This window comes from Zonotrichia albicollis, chromosome 17 (genome assembly GCF_047830755.1).
Source record: "Zonotrichia albicollis isolate bZonAlb1 chromosome 17, bZonAlb1.hap1, whole genome shotgun sequence".
In the NCBI taxonomy this organism is placed as follows: Eukaryota; Metazoa; Chordata; class Aves; order Passeriformes; family Passerellidae; genus Zonotrichia; species Zonotrichia albicollis.
Window position 1 is genome coordinate 11,047,811 of NC_133835.1, and position 24,628 is coordinate 11,072,438.

General features: G+C 45.9%; 1 protein-coding gene across 1 annotated transcript; it reads left to right on the forward strand.

The window, feature by feature from the left end:
* The first annotated feature begins 215 nt into the window (after positions 1-215).
* RPS21 (ribosomal protein S21) lies at positions 216-3,743 on the forward strand. The gene is made up of 6 exons (XM_074553454.1): positions 216-336; positions 878-964; positions 1,586-1,649; positions 2,672-2,743; positions 3,448-3,503; positions 3,684-3,743. Exons 2-6 carry the CDS (start codon positions 915-917, stop codon positions 3,691-3,693), a joined length of 252 nt encoding a protein of 83 aa, XP_074409555.1. The 5' UTR covers positions 216-336; positions 878-914; the 3' UTR covers positions 3,694-3,743.
* Positions 3,744-24,628: the final 20,885 nt, after the last annotated feature.

Consider the following 24,628-nt stretch of genomic DNA (forward strand, 5'->3'; position numbering starts at 1 on the left):
TTCTGCCAGCGCTCGGGGCCATCTGTAAGGAATGAGGAACCTCTCAGGCCCAGCTCCTTCAGAGTCCCTTCTGAGATATCTGTACGGACTGAGGAGCCTCTCTCAGGCCCAGTTCCTTCAGAGTTCTGAGAGAGAAGCCCCAGACCCCTGATCCTCGCTGGGTCCCCACGCACGCTCTGCAGTAGCTCGGAGCGCTCTCTTGGTTTCCGGTCCCCGATCCCCGGCGGGGCTGGGCAGAGCCGTGACGTCATGCGGCTGCGCAGGAAGAGCTCGCGGCGCTGTGACGTAATTCCGCATCCGGCCCCGCCCCTTCCTTTCCGCCCGGCCGCGCGCGAGGTGGGAGCGATGGCGGCGGGGCCGGGGAAGGCGGCGGGGCCGGAGGGAACCATGGGGGTCAGGGCAGAGGGAGCCATAGGGTCCAGGGCAGCGAGGCCGGCGGGAGCGATGGGGGCCATGGGAACGGGGCTGGCGGGAGGGATGGGGGCCGGGGCAGCGGGGCCGGGAGCGGTGGTGGAGCCCCCGGAGCGATGCTGAGGGCGGGGACGGTTCTGCCCGAGAGGTTCGGCTGCAGCCCGTGGGCCCGGCCGGGCTCCGGCAGCACCTCACGGCTCTGGTCGCTGTGGCCAGCAGCGAAATTCAAGAGAAAGGCTGTAGCTGAGTCAGGGAGGGTGAGGGTGGATTTTGGGAAAAGGTTTTCCCCCAGAACCAGGCACTGCCCCGGGGGATGGGCGCGGCCGCAGAGCTCCAGGAGCATTTGGACAGCGCTGCCAGGGATGCCCAGGGTGGAGTTGTTGGGGGGGTCTGTGCAAGGCCAGCACTTGGACTCGATGATCCTTGTGGGTCCCTTCCAAATCATTGTATTCCGTGTTCCTGGCAGGTGTCTCTGCTCAGTGCCTCAGCAGAAACAGGCCGAGATGCAGAACGACGCCGGCGAGTTCGTGGACCTTTATGTCCCTCGGAAATGGTGAGCAGGGACCCAGGGCTGGAGGGGCCCCCAAAATCCATCCCAAAAACATCCCTGGAACCTTCACCTGTGCAACACCTTTTTGTAGCAGTGAATATCTGTAGGGGGAGAAAAAATCAGTTTCTTGTCAGTTTAAAAAGTCACTAAAAATAAGCTACTTGTATGAATTTCATTAGATTAAGCCAAATATGTTTTACAGCCTATGATTCCTGAGTATCCCAACCTGAGTGTTTGACAGCTATAGTGCCTCTCAGCAAAAAAGGCATAGGAACTAATCTTATTAATTACCTCGACTGCATTTTTGCAATTTAGAAAAGGAAATAACATTTTGTGTGTTTTAAAGGCCTGTACTGCCCTGTACAGGGTATGAAGGTGAACTGGGCACATAGAAACCAAAGTGAAGGAAAAATTGGCTAATAAGAGTGATGCTACCAAGTGAAAATTTCCTTTAAATGTACTTAAAACTTCATTTTAATCTTCTAAGTAATGAAAGCTTGAACTGTTACTGTCTGAATTTCTTGTGCAGTTTTGATTTGCCTGTAGAGTTGGCTCTAGCAGCTTTCTTTGTCACTGTCACTGCCTGTTTCCTTTTGTTTAAATCTCTCCTGCTTTATCCCTCAGCTCTGCTAGCAACCGAATCATTGGTGCTAAGGATCATGCTTCCATTCAGATTAACATTTCTGAGGTAAGTTTATCCACAGAATATGTGATGGGAGAGCTAGACCTTTAAGTTTTTGATAAAAGTTACAGAATTAAACAGCTTGTGATGTATCTTCAGTAATTCAGTAAAGAAAGGTACAATACACATTGACTCTTGCAGGTTCCCAGTTAATACATGTGGGTTCCAACTAATTTAAGCTCCTTGTAGCATGGTTTGGGGTTCTTTTTTCCTCAGTTGTTAATTAAATTCAGCTTTCAGGAATTTTTTGGACACAGTGTTCCTGTAGCTACAGAGCTTGATTTGGTAGTGAATGGGAGACCACATCCCCACATCTTTTAAAAATTTGAGGCTTGTGAGTTATCTCACCAAAAAAAACAACTTTAAAAAAACATCCTGATTCTGATTTCTTGTAATTGTTAAGGCAAGTACTTTCCTTGTTCACCATGTTTCATTCTTTCAGTGAATGATCCTTATTCCCTTCTGATCCCTTTTCCTTATTTTCAAAGGATCAGAGATTAGCACAACATGGAAACAAGCCCACCTGGTATTACAGGGTTCACTACAGTGTTTAAATCCATGATTTATATCTTTTAGTCTTTCTCCTGTTAAGTGTCTCAGCAGCTTGAGAAAGTGAGACAATTTCTGTCTCAGCTTGGACATTTTCCTACCCATGTATCAACTCTGTCCCTTGCCCCTTCAGTTCAATTTTCCATTATATGACCTCAGTTAAGAGAAACAAAAAAAAAGGAGTAAAAGCAGGAAAATCTACTTTACACAAAGCTTTCCCTTTTGTTCAGAACTTAATTTTTTTTTTCTTTTAGCTACCAATTCTTGTCAGTCTGTGTGATCCACTAAATTTAATGGCTGCACTGTGTAGCTACAAATTTGCCGTGCAAAGATCATTGTAGTTGACTTTCTAACTCCACTGTTTGCCTTGAGGTTTTGTGGTTTATTTTCTCAACACTGCAAGTATTTTTCTGTAGTTTTTAACTTTAGGATGCTTGTCATGTGTGCTGTGAGAGTGTAAAACCTTGCTGTGGTTGCAGGTGGACAAGGTGACAGGCAGGGTGAATGGGCAGTTCAAGACTTACGCCATCTGCGGCCCCATCCGGAGAATGGTGAGTGCCTTGCTGACCTGCAGAATGCTGTGCTGCTGCTGCTGATCATTAGTCACTAATTAGCTGTGTGTCTGGCCCTGAAAACACTGTGGGGAGTGTGTTTCCACAGGGGTTTTTGGGGCAGAGTGAAGATGTGAACAAATTCACAGAATCACAAAAGGTTTGGTTGGGAAGGACATTAAAGATCCTCTCATTCCACCCCTCCCCTGGGCAGGGACACCTTCCACTGTCCCAGGCTGCTCCAAGCCCTGTCCAGCCTGGCCTTGGGCACTGCCAGGGATCCAGGGGCAGCCACAGCTGCTCTGGGCACCCTGTGCCAGGGCCTTGGATTGCTTCTTCTGGAGTTGTTTGTTGTTTTTTTTACTTTTTTTAAAGTAAAATATGTAAGTGATTTTCTTTTAAGAATGTATACCAAGGTACTAATTCTAGCTTTTATCTGTTGTTTATAATTACTGGGGATGATATCACTTAACTTTAAAATGAGGAGTTCATCACAAGTCCACTTACCCATAAATACATGTTGCTCATGCAGATGCATCTTTTTATGCATCCGTACCCTTAAGGATGACAAAAAAGCAACAGTTTATTTTGAAAACACTAATCTGCACTAACTGCTGCAGCTGCCTCTCTTCCACATGTGTCAGCAATTATCTGGACACTTGAGAATATTTCCTTTGAGAATATTTCCTTTTCTCTCTCTACAGGGTGAATCAGATGACTCCATTTTGCGTCTGGCAAAAAACGATGGAATTGTGTCCAAGTACGTATGTTTATCTTACCCTCTCACTCCTGCAGGGGGAACTTCCATTCCCAAATCCAGCTTTTAGGAGGACAGTCTGTACATTGTATTTATGGGATGATTACACAGTTGGTCAAAGATATTTACTTGAGCTGTTGAAGCAAACTCATTTGTAACAATGTTTATTTCAATTTCTTGCAGGAACTTTTAACTGAAGAAACTCCAGGATGGAACATGTGAAATAAACAGTTCAAAACTAAATTGTGCTGTGTCTTTTGTTCAAGTCATAAACACAAGTGGGTTTATTGTAGTTAGTGTTGAAAGACTTGGAAATGTGTCTTAAAAATATACAGATTCTCACTGTGAATTCTTAAAACAAATCAGCTTGTAAAGCAGTGCCAGAGTCAAGGATTTCCACTTTGTTCTTGGCTTCACTGTTCTTTTCCAGATTTAATAAGTTTTGCAACTGTAATGGAACACTTGCAGTGTAGCAATCTAACTGAGCTTGCTGCTTTTTCACTGGAAAAACTGAGGGAGTTCTTCTTGTTAGGATTCAAGAAAGGGTCTGTCCTTTCTTCAGGTGCTGCTTTTGTGTTGGTAGATTTTGTTTACACACAGCAAGGTTTGTGATTATCACTGATGGGGTTGGGTTATAAAATAAGGTAAGAGGGTATGACTTGTATGGAAAAATTCCTGTCAGCTGCATTTTAGCAGTTCCACAATACCCACAACCACACAGGGCCTGTCCTGATCTGCACATTGCTCAGAGGTTAATGCAGATTGCACTTCCCTGCCTGTGGTCATCTCTGGGTTAACATCTGCAGTTTCCACCCTCAGATCTCTGCCCAGGCCCTCCCAGAGCTGTTCCAAGTGACAGAGGCTGTTTGGTGATGCTTTCCTGTTTATGCTGTGAGCTGTCACCGTTTTTAGGGGTTACCGTGTGCTTTATTTCTGACTTGTTTGCCAGTTACTGTGGCTGCACGTGGGAAATGAGGCTCAGGGCTCTCAGGACAGCCTGGAGCAGGGATGCTGTTCCCTCTGCACTGAGAAAACAGCATCAGCTACCCACGTGTGGTATCTTTCTCTTTATCTGTGTTTTTCTTGTCAGACATGACAATTGCATGTTTGTTTGGAAGATCCTGTTTTGGCTCTGTAGATACCTGCTGAATATTGGCAGAGTGAATCTGGCCATGTTAATGTGGAGTTACAGTGTGGTGTGATTTTTTTTAGTAATTTTATTAAGTTTTTTTGCAAATCATGAATTAGGATTTAGAGTGTAAGCTACTGTATAGGTACCATGAAGTCCATAACTAAACCTTTATTCCAGGAGCAGTTGCAGCAGAGAATCAGAACTCAACAGGCTGAGAACCCTTTTTATCAGAGCCATAACCTTAAACTTCTTTGGTTGCCCACTGATAACACTTGGATTTACTACTACTCTGAGCTGGTAGAACTTTTAAAACATAAACTCCTGGGTGTTGCAAGTAGGGAGGAACTCAAGCCAAAAAAAAAAGGCAAAAAAAATTGGTTCATGTTAAATGAGTATTGATCTTAATACACAAAGCACATGAGACAAACCTTTTAAATACTAAAACAAGGGGGAAGTTAATTCGTACTTTATTTTTGAGCTATTTTCTTCTGACATCTAAGTTAACCATGAAAGATACATTAAAAAAGGGGAGGAGGGATGACAATGTTGTGATTCTCCTAGAAATAATTCATTTTTCCAGGAGATAAATCTGTGAAAACATTTTTCTGGAAAGACTGATACAGTTTTCAAACTGGAAAGATTTCAGCTTGGCTTATGTCCAATCCTTATTACTTTCCTTTGTACACAGTAAGAGGAGATAAGTTTTAATTGGACTTGATATTTTTTTCTGACATATCTTAAATTAGCTGCTTCTGCCTTGGCATTAGGGTAGAACTTTAAATAAAACCTCTGTTTGCTGCTGATAAATGCCTGGTTTACCAAAGAGTTTAAATATTGTTGACTTGTTCCTAATCCCATGAGACTCTGTTCATCCATGTGGATTTCAGTGGAATTCCTCCATAAGGCAGAGTGAACTGACAGCTTAAAAGTTCAAGATGAACTTGAGGTCTCTCAGATGTCTTTTTAAGTAGTACAACCCCATTAGTATAGAGCTGACCCAAAATTACACTTCTGGTTTGAGTGTTTAAGGATTATGTTGTAATTTTAGAAGTTCTGTGCTTTGTAACACTGATTGTTGCCATTTGGTTTTTGGAGTTTTAGAAAAAATTGAAGGAAATTATTCTCTCATTAAATTTTTTTTTGTCAAAATATGAAATGTTAATGGTGCCATATGCTGAAGCAGTTCAGTTGGGAATTAATTAATGCTGTGCTGAAGGCTTCCTGAAGTTCACACCATCATCCCCAGCACCACTGCATGTGAGTCCTACCAAAATCCCTGCAGAATCCTGTCAAGGGGGAACATGTGTCCCTTTAAAAATCCACTTTCAGTTGCATTTTCTAGTATTGTGATGTAAAACGTTCTTTGTTTTCCTGGAACAGGAATAGTTCAGATGCTTGAGGGCCATGAAAGGGAATGAACTGTACTCTACTGTACAAGATGGACAGAGTTGCCCTTACATGGTTACACTGCACCAAGTCGTGAAATTCTTTGCTGTTACTTACGAGGACTTGGCAGTGGCATCCTAAAGACATCTGATTTAACTGGGGCTATTTTAGTGTCTTCAGCCAAAATTCTGCTGCTCAGACAAGAGCCTGAAACTCCTGAAAACACCTGGGGGCTTGGTAGGAGCTTGTTGATGTCTCATAATATTGATTTTTCTTTTTAAGCCTTGACATTCTTCCAATGAACTCCACAGTGCGAAAAGCTGTTTCAGTGGTGTCAGCTGTGAGCCTGCTGTGATCAGAGCCTGGGTTAGGAGGTCACTGCTGCTGCTGTCACCCTGGCACAGAGGTGGCAGCTCTGACAGCCCCAGCCCTGCCAGAAGTGCTGCCCTGGCACTGCTCGAGGGTCTCTGCACAGAGGACACTCAGGGGAGGAGTGAAATAAGGCCAAAAAAAGGCTGTGCCTTTGCTCCATGTGTGTCCAAGCACCAAAAGAGCTTTTGGAGCAGAGGGAACCTGGGACAGCTCTGTGGGATGGTGTTTATTTTCCCAAAGCACGTGCTGGTGCTGGAGGCTGCTGGAAGCCCACCTAGAGCTCTGAGATAATCTGGTTCCACTGGGCTTGGCAGCAGTTCTGTTTTCCAGTTGGATGTTATGGAGAGCTGTCTATTCCCAGCCCCTGTTTTGTTCAATTGCTGTCACTCTGAGTAAAACACAGAGATAAACACACCTCTGCTGCAAATGTTGCTTTGAGCAGGTTAGGGGAGGCTTTGATTTTAGTTAATTCATTTATGGCTGTTTGTGTTGAGGCATCCCTAGGGAGGCATGCCTTCCCTGTATGTATGTTGGACTAATCAACCATGGAAAAAAAACAAAATAAAATTAATTAGGCATTTTTTTCCTGCTAGGAAACATACTTTAGTTTAACATCAGACAGGAGTTCTGCTTGGCTAAATCCTCAGCAGGAACTGCAGGTACTGAGATTTTAAGAATTAAGAACAATTGATAAGGTCCATGTGGGATTTATTTTTTTAATAAATTATGATTAAAAAGGTATTATTTTAACATCTCTTTTCAGATAACTGATAATGAGTAAAACTACTGTGACCAGGCTGAACCAAGCATATTTTGCAATGTACACACCTGAGCGTGCTAACAAATGAACAAACTTAACAAATTTGTTAACAAACCCTGTTCATGGCTTGTTTCTACAGGACTGGGACCATGGATAAAAGCAGGTTGTGCCTGTTCTGCTGAGGACTGGGGCCCCTTTGGCTGCTGTTTGCACTCCTGGGCTGACCATGGCCAGCTGCCAGTGCCCACCCAGCTGCTCCCCTCTCCCCCTCCATGGCAGGGCAGAAATCAGGGTGGAAAAACACATGGGTGACAGCAGGGGGGTCACTTACCCATTACCATCATGAGCAAAACAGGAAAATCCATTTATTGCTTATTAAAACAGGGCTGGATTGATAGCACCAGGATTAGGCTGCAGATGGTGGGAGCCCCAGAGCTGTACATATATTTGCTGTTCATTCAGGTGTGTTTCCAAGAGGGTGGAGGGCAATCCTTGTTCAGGGAGCCAAGGCCTGTGGGGCATTGACTGGAGGTTCCTGCAGGGATGGAATTGGGAGTCACACTTGTAATTTGGTGAGCTGTAAGCTGTGTGCTGGGACACAACACATCCATCAAAATTCAGGTGCTGCTTATCTGGCTCTAAGCACAATAATTTTTTTGCTGTTTTCATGGGGCACCAGAGCCCAGACAAGCACCTTCATCCATCCATCCATCCATCCATCCATCCATCCATCCATCCATCCATCCATCCATCCATCCATCCATCCATCCATCCCAAAGCACAATTCACTGCTGCCCTGATGTGAAGTCACTCAGGCTGTCTCTCTCTCATGACCGGCAGTGCCTGTCAGGTAAGTCAGTTTATTTTTTAGTAAAAATGCTAAAATACCATTTTATTTCACAGAACAGTGTTTCCATAAAGTGTTTAGCACAACTCTGTGCAGGTTGCTCACCGAGCTGGGAAATGTGATATTTCCTGCTCCAGGCAAAATGTTTCAAATGTCTGAGGCTGAACAAAAATAGCACTTCAAAATAAATTGGGAAGTGCACAGGGGAGGTGGCAGAGATCATTACTTGCTGCTTGTCCCTGCTTCATTCAGCTTCTTTCCCCTACAAGGGCTAGAAAGGCTGGGGATTTAATTGCCCCTTTGACCACTTTGAGGCTGAAAGAAAGAGATTTACACGCCTGATTTCTGCTGCGGCCAGTGGAGCCATGCTCGCAGCAAACTCCCTCTGCATTCCTGTGAAAATGGGGTCATTTGTGCTGGATCACTCAGCCAAGCATGGATGTGTGACAGAACAGCCCCCAAGCCAGCTGTGCTGAGAAAATAACCTTAAAAAGTGGATGCTGCAGCTGAGTTCAGTGTGTGCTGATGGGTCACTTGTGTTCCTGTCTTGTGTCTGCTCTCAAGTGCCTGGAACCCCATCCCAGTCCCCAGTCATGAGCTGGTAATCCCAAACTTTGAAGAGTTTCCAGGCAGGCTGACCAAAATCTGAGGATCTAAGACTGCCTGTACCCAAAAATAAGTAAATAAAAGGAAACTAATCCCAGATGGTGCTGATTAAAACAAGGACTACAAAGGGAGGTGGAGGAAGCAGCTTTCAGGCTGGGATGTATATTACCTGAGAGGGAGCTTGATCACTGTGCTCAGAGCTCATCTGGCTGGGAGCCCAGCACGTGGTGACACAGCTCTGCCTTTGGAGAGCATCCTGCAGGACACAACACAGCCAAACTTTGGGGATTTTTTACATTAAATAGGGAATTAACATCCCAGCAGCCTTCCTGGGGAGTGGTACAAGTGTGACTGCAGTAGGGATAAACCCCTTTCAGGTTAAAGAGAGACAATTGTACAGGCTTTTTCTGACCTTCTCCCAAATGCTGAGCTTATCTAGGAAACAGGAGGCTTTGCAGGTGTGGGACAGGTGGAAGGGACCTGCCTGCCACTGCTCACTTCTGATCTTGGCTGAATGGTTGATAAGGATCTGCTTTGGTCCAAAGGCCCCAGGTGCTGATCTTTAGTTTCCCAAAATGTATTATTTGTCACCTATCTCTGTGGTTTTTGTTTTTCAAGCTTGTTTAAGACTGTCCTGGCAGGAAGGTTAATGCTTGCCTCATTGAAACAGTGCTGACTCACTGCTGCAAGTCATAATTCCCTGAAAACTTTATGAATATCCAGGAAAGTTTCATGCACACATCACAGCTTTCCATGTGGTTACATAAAAATCTCAAACTATGCCATTTCATCAGACACCTTGAGGCTCATGCCTGCTCTGTTACTCAGCCTTCACTGCTTTCAGCGCCTTTAAAAAGAAAAGAAAAGTTCTGTTTGTTTCTGCAGAGCAGGGAACTGTTCCTGGTGTGCTTCCCACTGAGTGTGCATCCCAGGCATTCCACAAAACTGCAGCACTGGGACCAAGGCTCAGGAGACTCATTTCTGCTTCCAGCAGTGATGTTGGTTTTGAGTAAAACCAGTCAATTGCTACATCCTGTACCAGAATTTACCCACCTCTCAAATGAATGTGATTTTTAAAAGTAGGAAGCTTTAAATCAATATAAAGAGTGCTCAAAATTTTTCTCTAAATACCTTATACAAGGAGGTGACATAGTTCTCTAAATAACTTAAACAAGGAGGATAAACTTTAAAGATCTGCAATGAACTCAGTAGAGTTGAGCCAGAGGAAAGTGTGTTAATTTGCTTTTTAAGCCCTGGTTTTATCCTCCATCCTGCAGGGGAATTTTACACCACCAATTTTCTGGGCATGCAAATAAAATCATGTCATTTTTGGCTTTTTGAATCCAGGAACTTTTATGGGGGTAGGACCCTTTGAGTGTTCTTTCTTCCTTTAGGGAGTGGGTAATGAGAGGGAGGGCCATATCAAAGCTGACTGCTGGAAAGAATTAACTCTGATTTACAATGCTCTGCAGCCTGAGATAATGCCTCTGGTATTTGGAGACTCTGAAATGCAAAATGCAGTGCAGTGGGGAGCCTGCTCTCAGTCAGCCCTGGCTGGTATCAGTAGCTGGCACCCAGGAGTGCAAATCCCACCAGGGGCTGCTCCCTGTCAGCCCAGCCCAGGGCACAAAGCTGGAGCTGCCAGGCTGCTCCTGCTGCTCCTGCATCCCTAAGGTCACAGCAGCCTCAGTGCAAACCCACAGGACACCATCAGCCTTAGATTCCCATCCTCGTGAATTTGCAAGAGACAAGGCGGACACTCTCCAGAAGCGCTCAGAGTTGGGAACAGAACAAACCAAGAGAAATTCCAGCAAAGGGGGCAGGGTCTGATTCCAGCCCCAGATAACAGCTCTTATCAGAAAAGCTCATAAATCCACCCAATTCAAACAGAGTGTCAGCAGCATCCCGTGCTGCTTTGTGTGTCCCCTCAAGGGAGCTCCAGCTCCTTGTTCCGATCAGCAATTTCCATTCTCTCCTTCAGCTTCCCAGCAGCCACCCCTTCCTGGAAAACCCTGTGGGAATGCTAATTCTGAATATCTGTGAGGCCTCACAAGGAGCAGAACATGGGGCTGCTCTAATGAACAGCCCAAATTGCTGCTTGGCTGTCACTTGTGATTAAAGCAGCAAATATTGGCAACAACAACATGTCAGAAGCAGGGAGCTTAAAGTGTTGGCTTTTGGGTCTGAGCTTCAAGTGTCTGGTGGAATATGAAGTCTTTGTGAAGACACAAGGTCAGTGTCTCTCCTGGGAGCTGTAAACAGACACCTGAGAGCCCTGCCCTTTCTGAAGCACAAATACATGGATAGCACCACCTTCTCTGGTCACTGTCACCCTCTGTGCCATCCCTGCCACTGCAGAGGGAGATTATTTGAGGAGAAGGACACAAGACCACACCATGGTGTGACGGTGTTCACAGAGGTCTCAGATTGAGGGAAGAGACAAGGATCTGACTCTGTGTTTCAGAAGGCTTCATTTATTATTTTATTATATATATTACATTAAACCTATACTAAAAGAATAGAAGAAAGGATTTCATCAGAAGGCTAGCTAAGAATAGAATAGGAAAGAATGATAACAAAGGTGTCATCTCACACTCTCTGAGCTAGCTGGGCTGTGATTGGCCATTAATTAGAAACAATTAACATGGACTAATTAAAGATCTACCTGCTGCATTCCACAGCAGCAGATAACCATTGTTTACATTTTGTTCCTGAGGCCTCTCAGCTTCTGAGGAGGAAAAATCCTTAAAAAAAGATTTTTCATAAAAGATGGCTGTGACACCCTGGCCTTGTCTCTTAGTTCTAGTTTTACCTCAAGCATTACTTTGGTTATTTTAGGTACATCCTAATACAAACAAGGCAGAAAATATACATTTACTGTTTGGGAAAAATCCCACAGCTCCTTCATGGAAAGGTGTGGATTTGGTGTTCAAGAATGATGTAGATGTGAGAAAATGAGTATCCTGTCAAACCGTTGGTCCCAAGTAAAATATCAGGCTGACCTTCACATGCTCCAAGAGATTTCTCAACAACTCCTTCCTGCTACATGAAAAAAATATCTGTATTGTGGTCAGCCACCCCTTTTAGGGCTGTGCTGCAGCAATTATGAGGAGTGAGGGGGAGTCATGATCTTGATATTATTCTAGCAACTCTATTAGGGGAAAATCTGTGGATTTATTTCAGCCACATTTGTTCTCTTCCAGCAAACATTCTGGTAGTTTCCAATACATCAAAATGAGCATGAGGGGATTTTGACTCCAGTGCTGTGACTTTTGAATGACCTCATGGAACAGGGACCAGATGATGAAGTGACCTTATAAAATGGTCTTTTAGGGAAACACCATGTCACACACTGCTGGGACGAATTGTCCAGAACAGGACACTGGGAACAGCTCTGATGCTTTAGAGGAACCTATAAAACAAAACTCTGGATTTACCCCATTGGAGAGATAGAGTATGGAATGGGGAAAATTGTTTCTTTTGCCATGGGAAAAAATTCAGCATCTTGGCCAGCTTCACAAGAGTCTAACAGCCCTGTCTGACTGGTGTGGCGAGGAAACTCGGGTCACAAAATCTGTGTCCTTCTATTTATCAGGTAACTTCTGAGCACGCTGTTTGTGCCCAAGCAGAAGGGTTGTTGTGTGCTAACACCCAGTGCTCCACAGCTCTGAATCCCCAGTGCAAAGTGGGATTCCCAAAGAACAGCCTTGGGAAGCAGAATTTAGGGGAAGAAAATCGATAAAATGAGCAAAAAAAAAATTTTTTTAATTTACTCTTGTAAAAGCCACTGGAATATAAGCACAGATGCAAACATTTGGTGGTTAGTAAAGGGTGAATAGAGCAGCAAGCTCTTCTTGCTGTCCTGAAAGGAGCTGCTCACGTGAATGCTGACACCACGAGCCTGTGTGTGTGATCCTGCTGCAGGTCTGGGAGGTGCAGGAGAAGCTGCAGAGCTGTGGGCAAGCCTGGCCAGGCTGGGAGGGCACAGGGACCCCACAGAGCACCAGAGCTGAGCTGTGAGGACAGACAGAGTGGCTGGGTGGTCAGATAAAGAGCAGAGAGATGTGGGACTGGAGTTGATGCCACCACTGTCACCATGATTTTAATGAAAAATCCCTTCACCAGGATTTGTCTCCTGAGAAGCCTCAGAAGAGAAATGTAAATGATAATTATCTGATTGCTTGCAATGTGGTCTGGAGGTTGCTTACCAACAGGGTATCTTTGATTGGTTCTATGTGAATTGTTTTAGCTTAATGACCAATCCCAGTCCAGCTGTGTCAGGACTCTGGTCAGTTACAGGTTTTTATTGTTCATTCTTGTTTAGCCTTCTGATTTATCCTTTCTCTTTCTTTAGTATAGTTTTAATATATCATTTATAATTAATGTAATGTAATGTAATATAATATGACATAATACAATATAATATGATATAATTTAATATGATATGATTTATTATATAACGTAATGTAATGTGATATAATATAATAATATATAATATAATAATATGTAATATAATAATATATAATATAATAATATATAATAATATATCAGCCTTCTGAGAACTTGGAGTCAAATTCTCATCCTGGGTACCCTCCTAACACCACACACCAGAGCAGGACATTCCTGAGCACTGGGGGTGAGTCTGCTTGTGAGGAGCGATAAAGCATGTCCCAAGACATGGGACAGCTTCCTACAAAGTGCCCCAGGGGCAGACCTGCTGCCTGACTCCATTGTAGGGACATCCCAGAACAATTTTATTTGTTCTTGTCAGCTTTAATTGAACATCTGGGTTAATAACAGGGAGATTCCCAGGGCTGGCATCAGAGCTGGGAAGGAAAAGGAGTCATTTTGGAGTCCTTCCTTAACCCCAGCTCCTTTGTTAGACGTGTTGGTGTTATTTAATTGACTGTTAAATCCCAGTCACATGAGCACCCTCGAGTGTAATCTCCTGTGATGAATTGCCCAGCACTCCTGTCAGAGGCACATTCTGCTCCCCAGCCTGTGCAAGACTCAGTGTCCTGTGATTACAGCTGCCTTTTGCATAGGGAACGAGGGAGGAATGGATCTTATTTCAGTTTAAATTGATTTAAGGAGACAGTGGACTCCAGATCTGGATAAAGACACTGTTCTCTGCCCTGCTTGAGGTTGTTGTAGATGCAGTTATTTTCTCCATGCTTTTCAGCAAATGTTTATAGGGTCCAGGTCTTATCAGACAAAGGCAGACAGCCCTTGGGGGGCAAAAACCAGACAATTGCACAAGGTCTCATCTCAGGGTGGGACAGAAGGGAGGAAAAGGGCTCAGTCAGTGTTAGGGGAGAGCTGGTTATCTGTTGGAAACAGCCTGCACACAGTCAGATCTCTAGGATCTAGGAAAGAGAATTTGAAGGTGGAAATGGAAACTAGATATGGACAAGGAACTGAGATAACAGGACGATGGCAAGGAAAATCTGTAAGATGTTAAAAAAACCTTTTTTGTCCTACAATCCTCTAATATTTCCCCATTTGATTCTGTTCATTCTCCTCCATTAGAGATTTCAGCCTACACCTTGTGGCCTGAGACCCAGCAGAGCCAGAGAGGCCAGAGGCAGAGCAAGGAGCTGGCACCCCTGAGGGACACAGAGCGTGCAGGGGACACTCAGTGACTTCTGAGGTGCTCCTGACCCCAAACCTTGTGAAGTGGGAAGGTGGCAGCACCTGTGAGCTGCTGAAAGCTCTCTGCTCTCCATGCCTGGATTCACTGTCAGAACTCACTGTCTCTCAGATGCAGATTTTCACCCCTTCGCCCAGCTGAGAGAGGGCAGGTGTAGCTTTGCTCAGCCAATCTCCACTTAGAGATTCCTCACCTGATGTTCCCTTCCTTCTCAGCGCACCAGCAAAACCTCCCAGGGCTCCTGCCTGTCCTGGGGAACTGCTGGTGGGCAGAGCAGCACCTGGGAGCAGGACCAGAGCCAGGGATGGGCAGCAGGAGGGAGAGGAGCAGCCTGGAGGCTCTCTGGGAGCTCTCTGGGAACAGGGATGTGCAGGAGGGAGAGAAGCAGCTCTGGGAAGCAGTGTGGAAGCTCTCTGGGAACAGGGATGTGCAGAAGGGAGAGAAGCAGCTCTGGGCAGCACAGACACCTGCAGTAGCACAGCAGCTCTGCCCTGGCTGCAGGGGCAGTGTCACACCTGGCAGAGCTCTGAGGAACTGTGTGTTCCCCCCTGAATGCAAGGTTTGCACTGAGAGCAGCCCCTGGGTGCTGTTTTCCTGCAGTTTTTGAGGTGGCACTGAGGGCAGGGGTGCTGTGGTGGGCTCAGGGACAGAAGCCTGTCCCACCCCACACAGCACATCCTGCTGATAACAGCCTGTCCCTGAGCCCCCCTCAGGCACATCACAGCCCATCTCATTCCATCCAAATTCCCTCCTCCCCAGCCCTGAATTATCATCAGCAGCAGGCTGATATCAGTGCCCCTGTGTCAGTACCAAAGGAATGCCTGATAATATCCTGGTTTTCTCCTCAGCTTTTCCCAGCTCCCTTCCAATCCAGAATAATTTCTGCTTCCTGGTGACCCCAAAGGCACCACAAAACAAATGTATCAACATGAATGTAAGCGCTTTAATCAGTAAAATGCAAGATTTAAAATAATAATAATAATAATAGCAGTACCCTGCAGGGAGAGAGACTGAGAAAAGAAGAGCAAATAAAAAGAAATGCTCTGTATGTTCTGGCTGGGAGCCAAAGCCCCTCTGGGCCAGGTTTGGATAAAATAGGGCTTAATTTCTGGTGTGAGAAACCGCTAGAGTGAATCTGCAGCAAACAAAGGCCAATTCACAAAGGGACACAGGGCAGGCTGGAGGAGGAGAGGGCAGCCTGCCAGCTCTGCCAGCTCCCCTGATTTTATCATGTCCTGCAGTATCAGATGTTTCACTGCTAGCTTCCTTTTCCTCTTGTGATTTTTTTTAAAAAGCAGCATTTCTTCTCATGAAATCTGTAGGGAAAAACTTAGATACACTCCAAAGACAATCCAGAAAGTGAGGATAACAAACACTAAAGTTTATTATCTTAATGGAAATTAAATTGAGGTTCTTAAACAAGACTCAGGGAGAGGAGGGTTTTTATTAAACTGCTTGGGCTGGGCAGCGTGAAATGCTTTTTTGGGCCATGAAGCAGTGTTTACATTTGAAAGGAAATGCTGTGTCAGCAGTGCCAGCGGGCTCATCACCCAGTGAGAACATCATCTCCCTGCAGGGCTCCCAGAGTGTGACATCCCCAGAGCTCCCAGGGCTCTGCCCTCTCCACACCACCAAATCCTCTGCCCTGCCCATCCCAGGCTCAGGGAATGACAGAAAGCCAGCTGTGGTCACAGGGCAGCACAAACCTACCCAGGGAATTCTCTCCACCATGGGAATCTTGCCCAGTTCTTCAAAGTCCACCCTTTCCCCTGGGAGCAGAGCACAGAGCTTGTACCCAGAGCAGTGGCATTTCCATCCCAGCCCACAGCAGGGCTGGTGCTGCTGGGAATGAGTGAAGATCCTGTTATTTTTCAGATTCTTTCCAACAAACAGAGCAGGGAGAAAGGCTTGTCCTGAAAACCCAAAGCTTTGCTATTAGCTGCATGCTGTGCTTAATACCCTCGGTAATTAAGCAGTTGGCTGGTGGAATATACTTCTTTTCCTCTCTAATTGCTCAGATCCAGGCAGTTTGTTTGGGATTCAGCTCTCCAACAATTCAGCATCTGCTGCAGCCACAGAAGCCCAGGGGCATTACGTGCAGGGGTGACAGCTCCAGGCCACTCTCAGGAGGCTGTTGGGGACACAGGATTGCTTCCCAGGGGTGATCCCTGCAGTTTCCCATGGTGTTATCTGATTTTTGAGGCCAGTTGTGGATGCAGGAATTCTGCCCACGCACATTTCTCCTGGCTGCTGTAGCTCCTGAGATGACAGTGGGTCGGCCCACGCAGGGCAGCCTGTGGTCAGTCCCCAGCCCACCCCAACACAACCTCAGTCCCCATCTCTGGGTTTGAAATCACCATTCTGGGAGTGTACACAGCTCTGGTGTCACCATGCCCGCTGTGGCTTCACCTCAGGCTCAAGCACCATGGCTTGGGCTTTCCTTAGGATTTGTGATTGAACACAAGAAATGTGGGGAGCGTTTGTGGAGTGGTTTGGGCTGTTCTGAGCTCCAGCCCCAAAGGAGGCACTTCTAGAAGCTGTTGCTTGAGTTGCTGCACTTGAGCAGGCAAAATAATTCAGTTTTCAATAAGATGTTGAGCTAAGGAGCTGTTATGGTGCAGTTGGTTGAGAAGAGGCTGATGGGGCTCACATCAAACTCCACTCTGTTAATGAAAGATTTGTGCCTCACCCCAAAACAAGGGAGGCCACATCTGCAGTGGGAAGGCAAGGGATGAAAGAACACTGCAGTTTTCAAGACAGCAATCCAAAAATTTGGAAAATCCAAATTGCTCCATCCCCTCTGAGCCTGAGGGATGCTGCCAGGCACATGTGGATGCAGATTTTTATACACCCAGTGACAAGCAGAGCTTCAGTGACAGCCAGGCTTGTGGTGTGGCCGTGTTCACAGGGGTCTGAGGATGAGGGAAGAGATGAGGATCTGACTCCATGTTTCAGAAGGCTTGATTCATTATTTTATGATATATATTACATTAAAACTATACTAAAAGAATTGAAGAACGGATTTCATCAGAAGGCTAGCTAAGAATAGAAAAACAAGCAATGATAACAAAGGTTTGTGGCTTGGACTCTCTGTCCAAGCCAGCTGTGCTGTGATTGACCATTAATTAGAAATATCCAACATGAGACCAATCACAGATGCACCTGTTGCATTCCACAGCAGCAGATAACCATTGTTTACATTTTGTTCCTGAGGCCTTTCAGCTTCTCAGTAGGAACAATCCTAAGGAAAGGATTTTTCATAAAAGATGTCTGTGACATTGTGACAGTGTACCATTGCTGACATGCATTTCCCTCCACCTCCAGAGCTCTGGGAGCCTCTGCCAGTGCTCTGTGCCATGCCCAGGTGTCCCTGGCTGGGGCAGGCAGCCAGAGGCACAGAGTGCTTGGCCTCATGCCACCCATTCCAGCCTGTCCACGGTGGGCAGGGTCCCCTCTGTGAGCACCCTGCTCCAGATGCAGCTTTTCCACAGCGCTGCACAGGCTCAATGGGGCTAATGGAAGGGAAACAAGCAGTGTTTGACCCTCGTTAGTGTCATAATTCCTAGTGATGCCCACCCCGTCCCTGGAGAGCCCTTTACACCCGCGGGCTCTGACAAAGAGGGCTGTGTTCCTGCTGTGGATGATTAACCAAAGCCTGCGCTGGGTGTCCCGGGCTGGATGGGGAGTGGGGACCCTGTAAAGGACATAAAGGACGTGCAGCAGCCCTGGCACAGGCAGGGCCCCTGCAGGAGTGGGTCTGGGCAGGACACAGAGCCTGGGGCCTCTTTTCATCTTGTTTGCGGCCGTGGCACTTACAGCACATGAAATGTGAAAAATCCCTTTGTTTGGCCGCCCTCAGGCTTCCCACATGGAAAAAGGGTGTGTGGGGATGGGAGTGCTCAGGCTGAGAACACTGTGTGCTCTGGAGGGGAGGAGAAGCCATTCCCATGTAATGGGAATTGTTTGGTTACCATCACACAGGAGAGGCTCTGCAGGTCGCCCATCAGTGACTCCCCCAGGGCTCTGAACCCTTCTCCTCCCTGTTTCTCACTGCTCACACACAGACATGCTCAGACACCACATTTTCCCTGCTGCTCCCACTTGCCTCTGTTCTTCCAAACCACGACTACACATAAAATATTTTGAGATATATATCAAAATATTCCAAGGGACAGGTGCTTGGAATATATATATATATATATATATATATATATATATATATATATATATATATATATATATATATAATATTTTTATATATTTTTATAAATACATATATATTTATAGGATTATATATCATACAATATTACTATATAATATAGAATATAGACTATAGAATATAGTATGTAATATTATATTATATATTATAATTTCAAATATTTTGATATATATATCAAAATAGGTATATTTTAATATATGTAGTGAGGAAGTACAGAGAAGTCCCCAAGACTTCATATGCCAGTCCATTTCAGCATCACCTGTCCCCCCTGCTCATCACCCAACACTGTTTTTTATTACTCATAAATTTTCAGATAGAGCAGAGAAGTTTGGGCAGCTCAGTATGACTGCAAATGCTTTTGGAGATTGACATGAACAGCACTTAAATTGTCACATTCCAGCGTAAGCATACTTTTCACTTCAGATATTGGGATAAAAGTGATATATTATGATGGTTTTCCAGGTTTAGTTTCACCTAGAGCCTCTTGCATGGCAGCAGCTATGAGAAATGAATGATGCCAGAACCAGACAGAGCCTGTGCTTTTAATTGCAGGGGCCATTTGTGCTGTGCTGATGACAGACAGGGTCTGCCTGTGTGCTCTGACCTCACCTGCTCATGTGTTTCATGCTTTGCTGCACTGTTGGGAATGGAGGCAGCTGAAAATATCCTTTCTGTACCATCTGTGGTGTGGTTTTTTCCCCCCAAGTGTTCCGAAAGATCAGCTTGTACTCAGACACGTGTGATATCCTTGAGTGAATGGAGAGATGTTCCCTTCAGGAGCTGGTCCAGGGGACAGAATCAGAAGTTAATATTGGAGTCAGAAATTAATATTAGAGCCCACCTCATCCTGGTGTGGCTGTGTCCTGGCTGGTGTGTCCTGGCACAATTCCCAGCAGATTCACCCAAGGAGGAGCAGGTGTGGAGGTGAATGTGAGCCTGAGCACTTCACTGCCCCAGGAGGAGCCCTGTGCATGTGGAAGCAGCTCAGCCACAGTGTGAGGCCCATCAGCACACAGGGCATCACTTTTAATGGCTTCATATGGAGGTAAATATTCATATTGAGGTAAATATTCATATTGAGGTAAATATTCAGCATGGGTTACGGTAGCCAGTGGGACTGGGACAAGTGGGAGATCTGTACTATATGCTTTTTTAAAGTGACATCAGGACAGTCTATTCTGCCTTGTTTGATTTCTGTTTGCAAATATTTTCCTCTCTGTGTCTGCACAGGGTGAATTTCCTTTGTAATGACTCCTGACCTGTTTGCTAATTGCTGCAAGGCAAAGCCCTGCTGCATTTGGCATCTGCTCCCTATGAACACCTTCACTTCTGGATATCACTTTGAAAATCCAAACTAAACCAGCCTGACAGCTCTGGCTGATTGTCCCCATTCATAAAACTGCATCTTAATACCTAATCCTCCCCACCACTGCCAGGCAGGCAGCTCCATTGTTGAAAAGATTAAACTATTATCCCATGCAAACACCAATCTCTAATTTTTAAATGTTAGGCTGTGGAATGAGGAGCCTTCCAATGATGGAAAATGCCAGGATGCATGGGACATTGGAATTTCATGGCTAATATATTTAAAACTCATTAAATATTAGTCACTACCTCATTCATTCCTTCTGTAGGTGAATTAGTGTCCCCTCCCCCAGTCCAGTCTCAGCTGCTCTGTAACTCAGAAATGAAAGTGAAGCATCTTTTGTTTTGCTTTTAAAATATTTTTGTGGTGGTTTTGTTTTGCTTTATTTTTTTTTAATTCTGCTTGAGTCACAGGCTAAAATTATAGTTGATTTTGGACTATTTACAGCACAAGGATTTTAATAGCAGGCACTCACTGAAAACTCAAAGAACAATCCCCAGACTTGGACAAGTTCAACCCTTTGCTACTGGGCCTTGCTAATACCAACTGTTTCCCATGGACTGGTATCAGACATGATCTCAGTGAGGCACATTTTGAGTCAGATTCCCTCTCTCCCAGAAGAGCACACTGCTTGGCTGACTCTGACTCAGACACCTTCCTGAAAACTCATTTTTACCACATTGGGTCTTGGAGCACTGTGGGCTTTATCAAATCCGCAGTGAAAGCTGTGATAACACCCCAGCACAAGTTTTAAATTAACCCTCTGTGGCTTAGGGGAATCTAATGTGGAACAGATTTAAGCAGCTTGAGCCACCATCAGAGAGCCCCACGAGGTTGTGTTTGGCCAGCTCAACCCTTGCTAAAGAATGACTCATTTAATCTTTGTCATCATGGGAGATGGGGCATGGTGAGGCACACAGAGCCTGTGTGGAACAGTGGAGCTTTGTGCAGGCAGTGGGGCAGCGCTGTGAGCCCTGAGCAGGAGCACGGGGTGGCTGCAGATGGTGTGGTGTGTGAGGGGCAGCCCGAGCTGGGGTGGGACATGGGGCCATGGGGTGTTCTTGGGGTGGCACAGGGAGCCTTGGGTGGATCATGGAGTGGTACATGGAGCCCTGGACTGGGACATGGGGTCATAGGGTGGGAGACAGGGTGATATGTGGGGCCACGAGGTGTTCTTGGGGTGGTTCTTGGGGTGGGACAGGGGGTCCTGGGGTGGATCATGTGGCCATGGGGTGGTTCTTGGGGTGGGACATGGAACCCTGGACTGGGACATGGGGTCATGGGGTGGGTGATAGGGTGATATGTGGGGCCATGGGGTGTTCTTGGAGTGGGACATGGGGTCCTGGGGTGGATCATGGACTGGTACATGGGGCCATGGGGTGGTTCTTGGGGTGGTACATGGGGTCCTGGACTGGGATGTGGAGCCATGGGGTGGTTCATGGAGTGGTATATGGAGCCCTGGACTGGGACATGGGCTGGTACATGAGGCCCTAGACTGGTACACGAGGTCCTGGACTAGTATATGGGGCCCTGGACTGGGACATGGGGCCCTGGGGTGGTTCATGGGGTCATCATTCATTCCTGTCACTTGCTGGAACTGCTGAGCTATCGCATGCAAGACCTGGGAAGTCAGCCTGGCCTAGAGACAGAGATTAAACAAAGATACAGGGCCTAAGGAAATGCCCTGCTTAGCTGAGATTTATAGCCATGGTCAGATGTCACTTGAAACAGCCCAAACAGAGGGGGTGGGCACTGGGCCTCCTGGATGTGCTGGAGAGCTGCAGGCTGTCCTTGCCCATGCATGTATGTCCCAGCTGCAGCACAGCTGTCTGAGGGATGCCTGCAGCCTCAGGTGCCAGGCTTTCCCTTGGTGCTCCTTGCTCTGCCTTTTTTCCATTGGTAAAAAAAAAATCTGTAATTTTGCTTATTTCACATCTTCAATTTCAAAGAGGAAATAGTGGTTTTCTATGTGCACTTGGCTTTTTCTGTACATCTGTTACTGAGCTGAGGAACTGAGGCTGCATGGTGGGGCTGTGCAGATCCCTGGTTTGATCCAAAGCTGCCTGGGGAGGCTCTTGCTGACAGAATGCCTCTCCTTTATAGCAGGAAAGGACTCTGAGTGAAACTCTCAGGCTTTCATAGGGCAGCATCTTTCTGCTCTGTCTGGAGTATGAATGGGACTGGAAATGGGACTGGCTTGTCCGGCTGTGATTCCTGCTCCCACCTGTTCTGGAACTGAAGGGTAATGTCCTTCACTTCTCCTCACTAGGTCCTCTACAGAGCTAAAAAGAGCCAAACTCTTCCCAGTATCCAAACTGGGAAGAAGATAAAGCAGAAATGCACAGATTACAGTGCTCTGATTAACCAGGAGTGACCTGTGGGACGAAGGTCTGTCCCCTCTCTCCTATTTCTCCCAAAGAAAGGTGCAGGAAGTGCCAGGTCACCAGGGCCAGGAGGTGACTGGGAAAACAGCCAGCCATGGACTATGGAAATCCCTGGAATGCTGACTGTCTTCCTCTCAAGGAGGGGATCTTCTCCTGGTACGTTTTATCCTGAAAACATTTCATTAAGGGGAAAACACCCGAGCTGCAGGGGCTAGAAATGGCAGGCAGGCAGGGAGATGATTTCAGAGGAGAAAAATGCTCCTGCACCTCCCTGCTCCTCCCAGGCAAGGGAGCTGCCAGCCTTCCTGTGGCATGCCATCCATCAAGCTGTCACCCCGGGCTCACACCTGTAACCTTTGCTCAGAGCTGTCTGAGGCTGTCCCGGGGCTGTTTCTGCCTGAAAATGCCCCCGTGGGCTGTGGGGGAGGTGGGGAGGGGCTGGGGCTGCTCAGACCTGCAGGGCTGGCAGTGGGGAGCGTGGGCAGGGTGCCCTGGGAGGGCTCAGCTCTGCCTGGCAGGGTGTGGGGACACCTGTGCCCTCCCAGCACAGCTCCTCTCTGCAATGGGAGTGCTGTCACTGCCCCCAGACACACTGAAAATCTGCTTTTTGGAGGGGATTCCTAGGGCTGGATTTACTCAGGGCTGTTTCAGAAGGTTCCTGCTCACCTTTGTGGGATGCAGTGACCTCCCAGAGCTGCAAGCAGGCATCTCCTTCCTAAATGCTGGGGCTCAAGTTCTGCTTTGAAATAATATATTATACAAATATATATATTATAAATATATTTTTATATATATAATATATATAATATTATATATAACAGTATATTCTATAATAGTATAGTATAATATATGATATATGATATAATATATATATTATATATTATATATTTATAATATATATTATATATTATATATTATGTAATAAAATAATTTTATATATATATGTATAAAATAAAAATATATTCCTCTCCCCACCAACTCAAGATTTTCAGAGCTTCTATTTAATGCTGCACGGCAGCTTATTCTCGTGGTTTATCCTAGAGCAGAGCACATCAGAAGGGCCTCATGCCCATTCCAAGGCTGCAGTCCCACCCTGCTGCAGTGGCTGGTGCCTGCTGAGGCTCTGAGCTGCCCACAGAAACAACACTCGGGCAGGAGATAAAAACACACCTGGAGGAGAAAGGAGTGGGTGCCAGCTGCCTTTGAAGTGAGTGTGAGTATTCCTGCGAGTATCTGCATAGAGGGAGTGCTCTTTAAATTAGGGGAAAGTGCTCACTGCAAGGACTCACTATCAGGCCAGCAAGTCCCACTCTTCGTGGTTGTTGGATCATTTATATAGTACTTCAAAGGTATCAGGGCTCTCTGCAAGAAAATACTGGGGGAAAATCACTCCTCAGAAAGTCTGCACTATGACCTGACAAGCATTAAATGCCCACCTCTCCCTTCTTGCTGTAACCTGGACCCCCTTCTCTTCCAAAAAGTCTCCTGAGGTCCCTTTCCCTTCCCTTCATCGGTTGCTTTATTCTCATTACATGTAAATTTATGCATTAAAGCTCTCCCTGATATTTAAGAGGATGCTGCTGTGCATCAGGGAATCAATTTCATTTCTTAGCCACAGAATATTTACAGATATTTTATTTTTAGAAAACATTCTTGCTCTTCTTTTTGCTGTTGTTTTGTTTTGCTTGTTGGTGTTTGTTTTCTTTTAATTTTTCTTTTTTCCTTTTAACCTCTCAGCTTCACGGGAAGTGGGATCTGGGTGGCTCAAGCATTTCTGCTATCAGGGGCTGTAGCGTTTGCTGAAGATCAAAGGAACCTTTTCAAACATCATTGTTACCCTTAAGAGGTGGCAGCCGCATTTTAAGTAAGCAACCTTTTCATCCGAGGCACGGGCGATTGAGACACACCAAATCCAGCGGAGGGGGCTGGATTTCTGTTCCTTTCTGGTGGGTTTGGGCAGCCGGAGCCCCCAGGGGATGATCTGACCTTTAGTACGAATTTAGATCTGCGCTGTGACTTCTCTAAATTGTGGCTGCCAGAGGTCCTGGGGTCACAGCTCTCCATCATCAGAGCACTTCCAGCTCCCAGCACACTCCCAGTGTGGGAGAAGGGATGCAATTATTGATGTTGATTAAAAAAAAAAAAGGAAAAAAGAAAGAAAGAAAAGCTGGATATGAACTGAATGTAAAAACGACAATCTGCTGGGGCTTGTCCTTGTTTTGACTGCTTCTGACAAAATATAAATGGCACCACCTCAATTTCTAGTGTAGGACAAAAAATTAGCTCTGAACATGTCCCACAGGGTGTTTCTGCCACGTTATAAATGGTTAAAGTAGAAGAGCTGCTCTCTTTGCTTGGATAAACAGGGTCTCTGTGTGAATAGCTTGCAACCCCCAGCCATAATCC

Coding starts and splice junctions, on each gene's coding strand:
- RPS21 (XM_074553454.1), top strand. CDS start 915: ATGCAGAACGACGCCGGCGAGTTCGTGGACCTTTATGTCCCTCGGAAA. Junction 965..1,585: donor CTTTATGTCCCTCGGAAATG/GTGAGCAGGGAC, acceptor TTTATCCCTCAG/CTCTGCTAGCAACCGAATCA. Junction 1,650..2,671: donor TTCAGATTAACATTTCTGAG/GTAAGTTTATCC, acceptor CTGTGGTTGCAG/GTGGACAAGGTGACAGGCAG.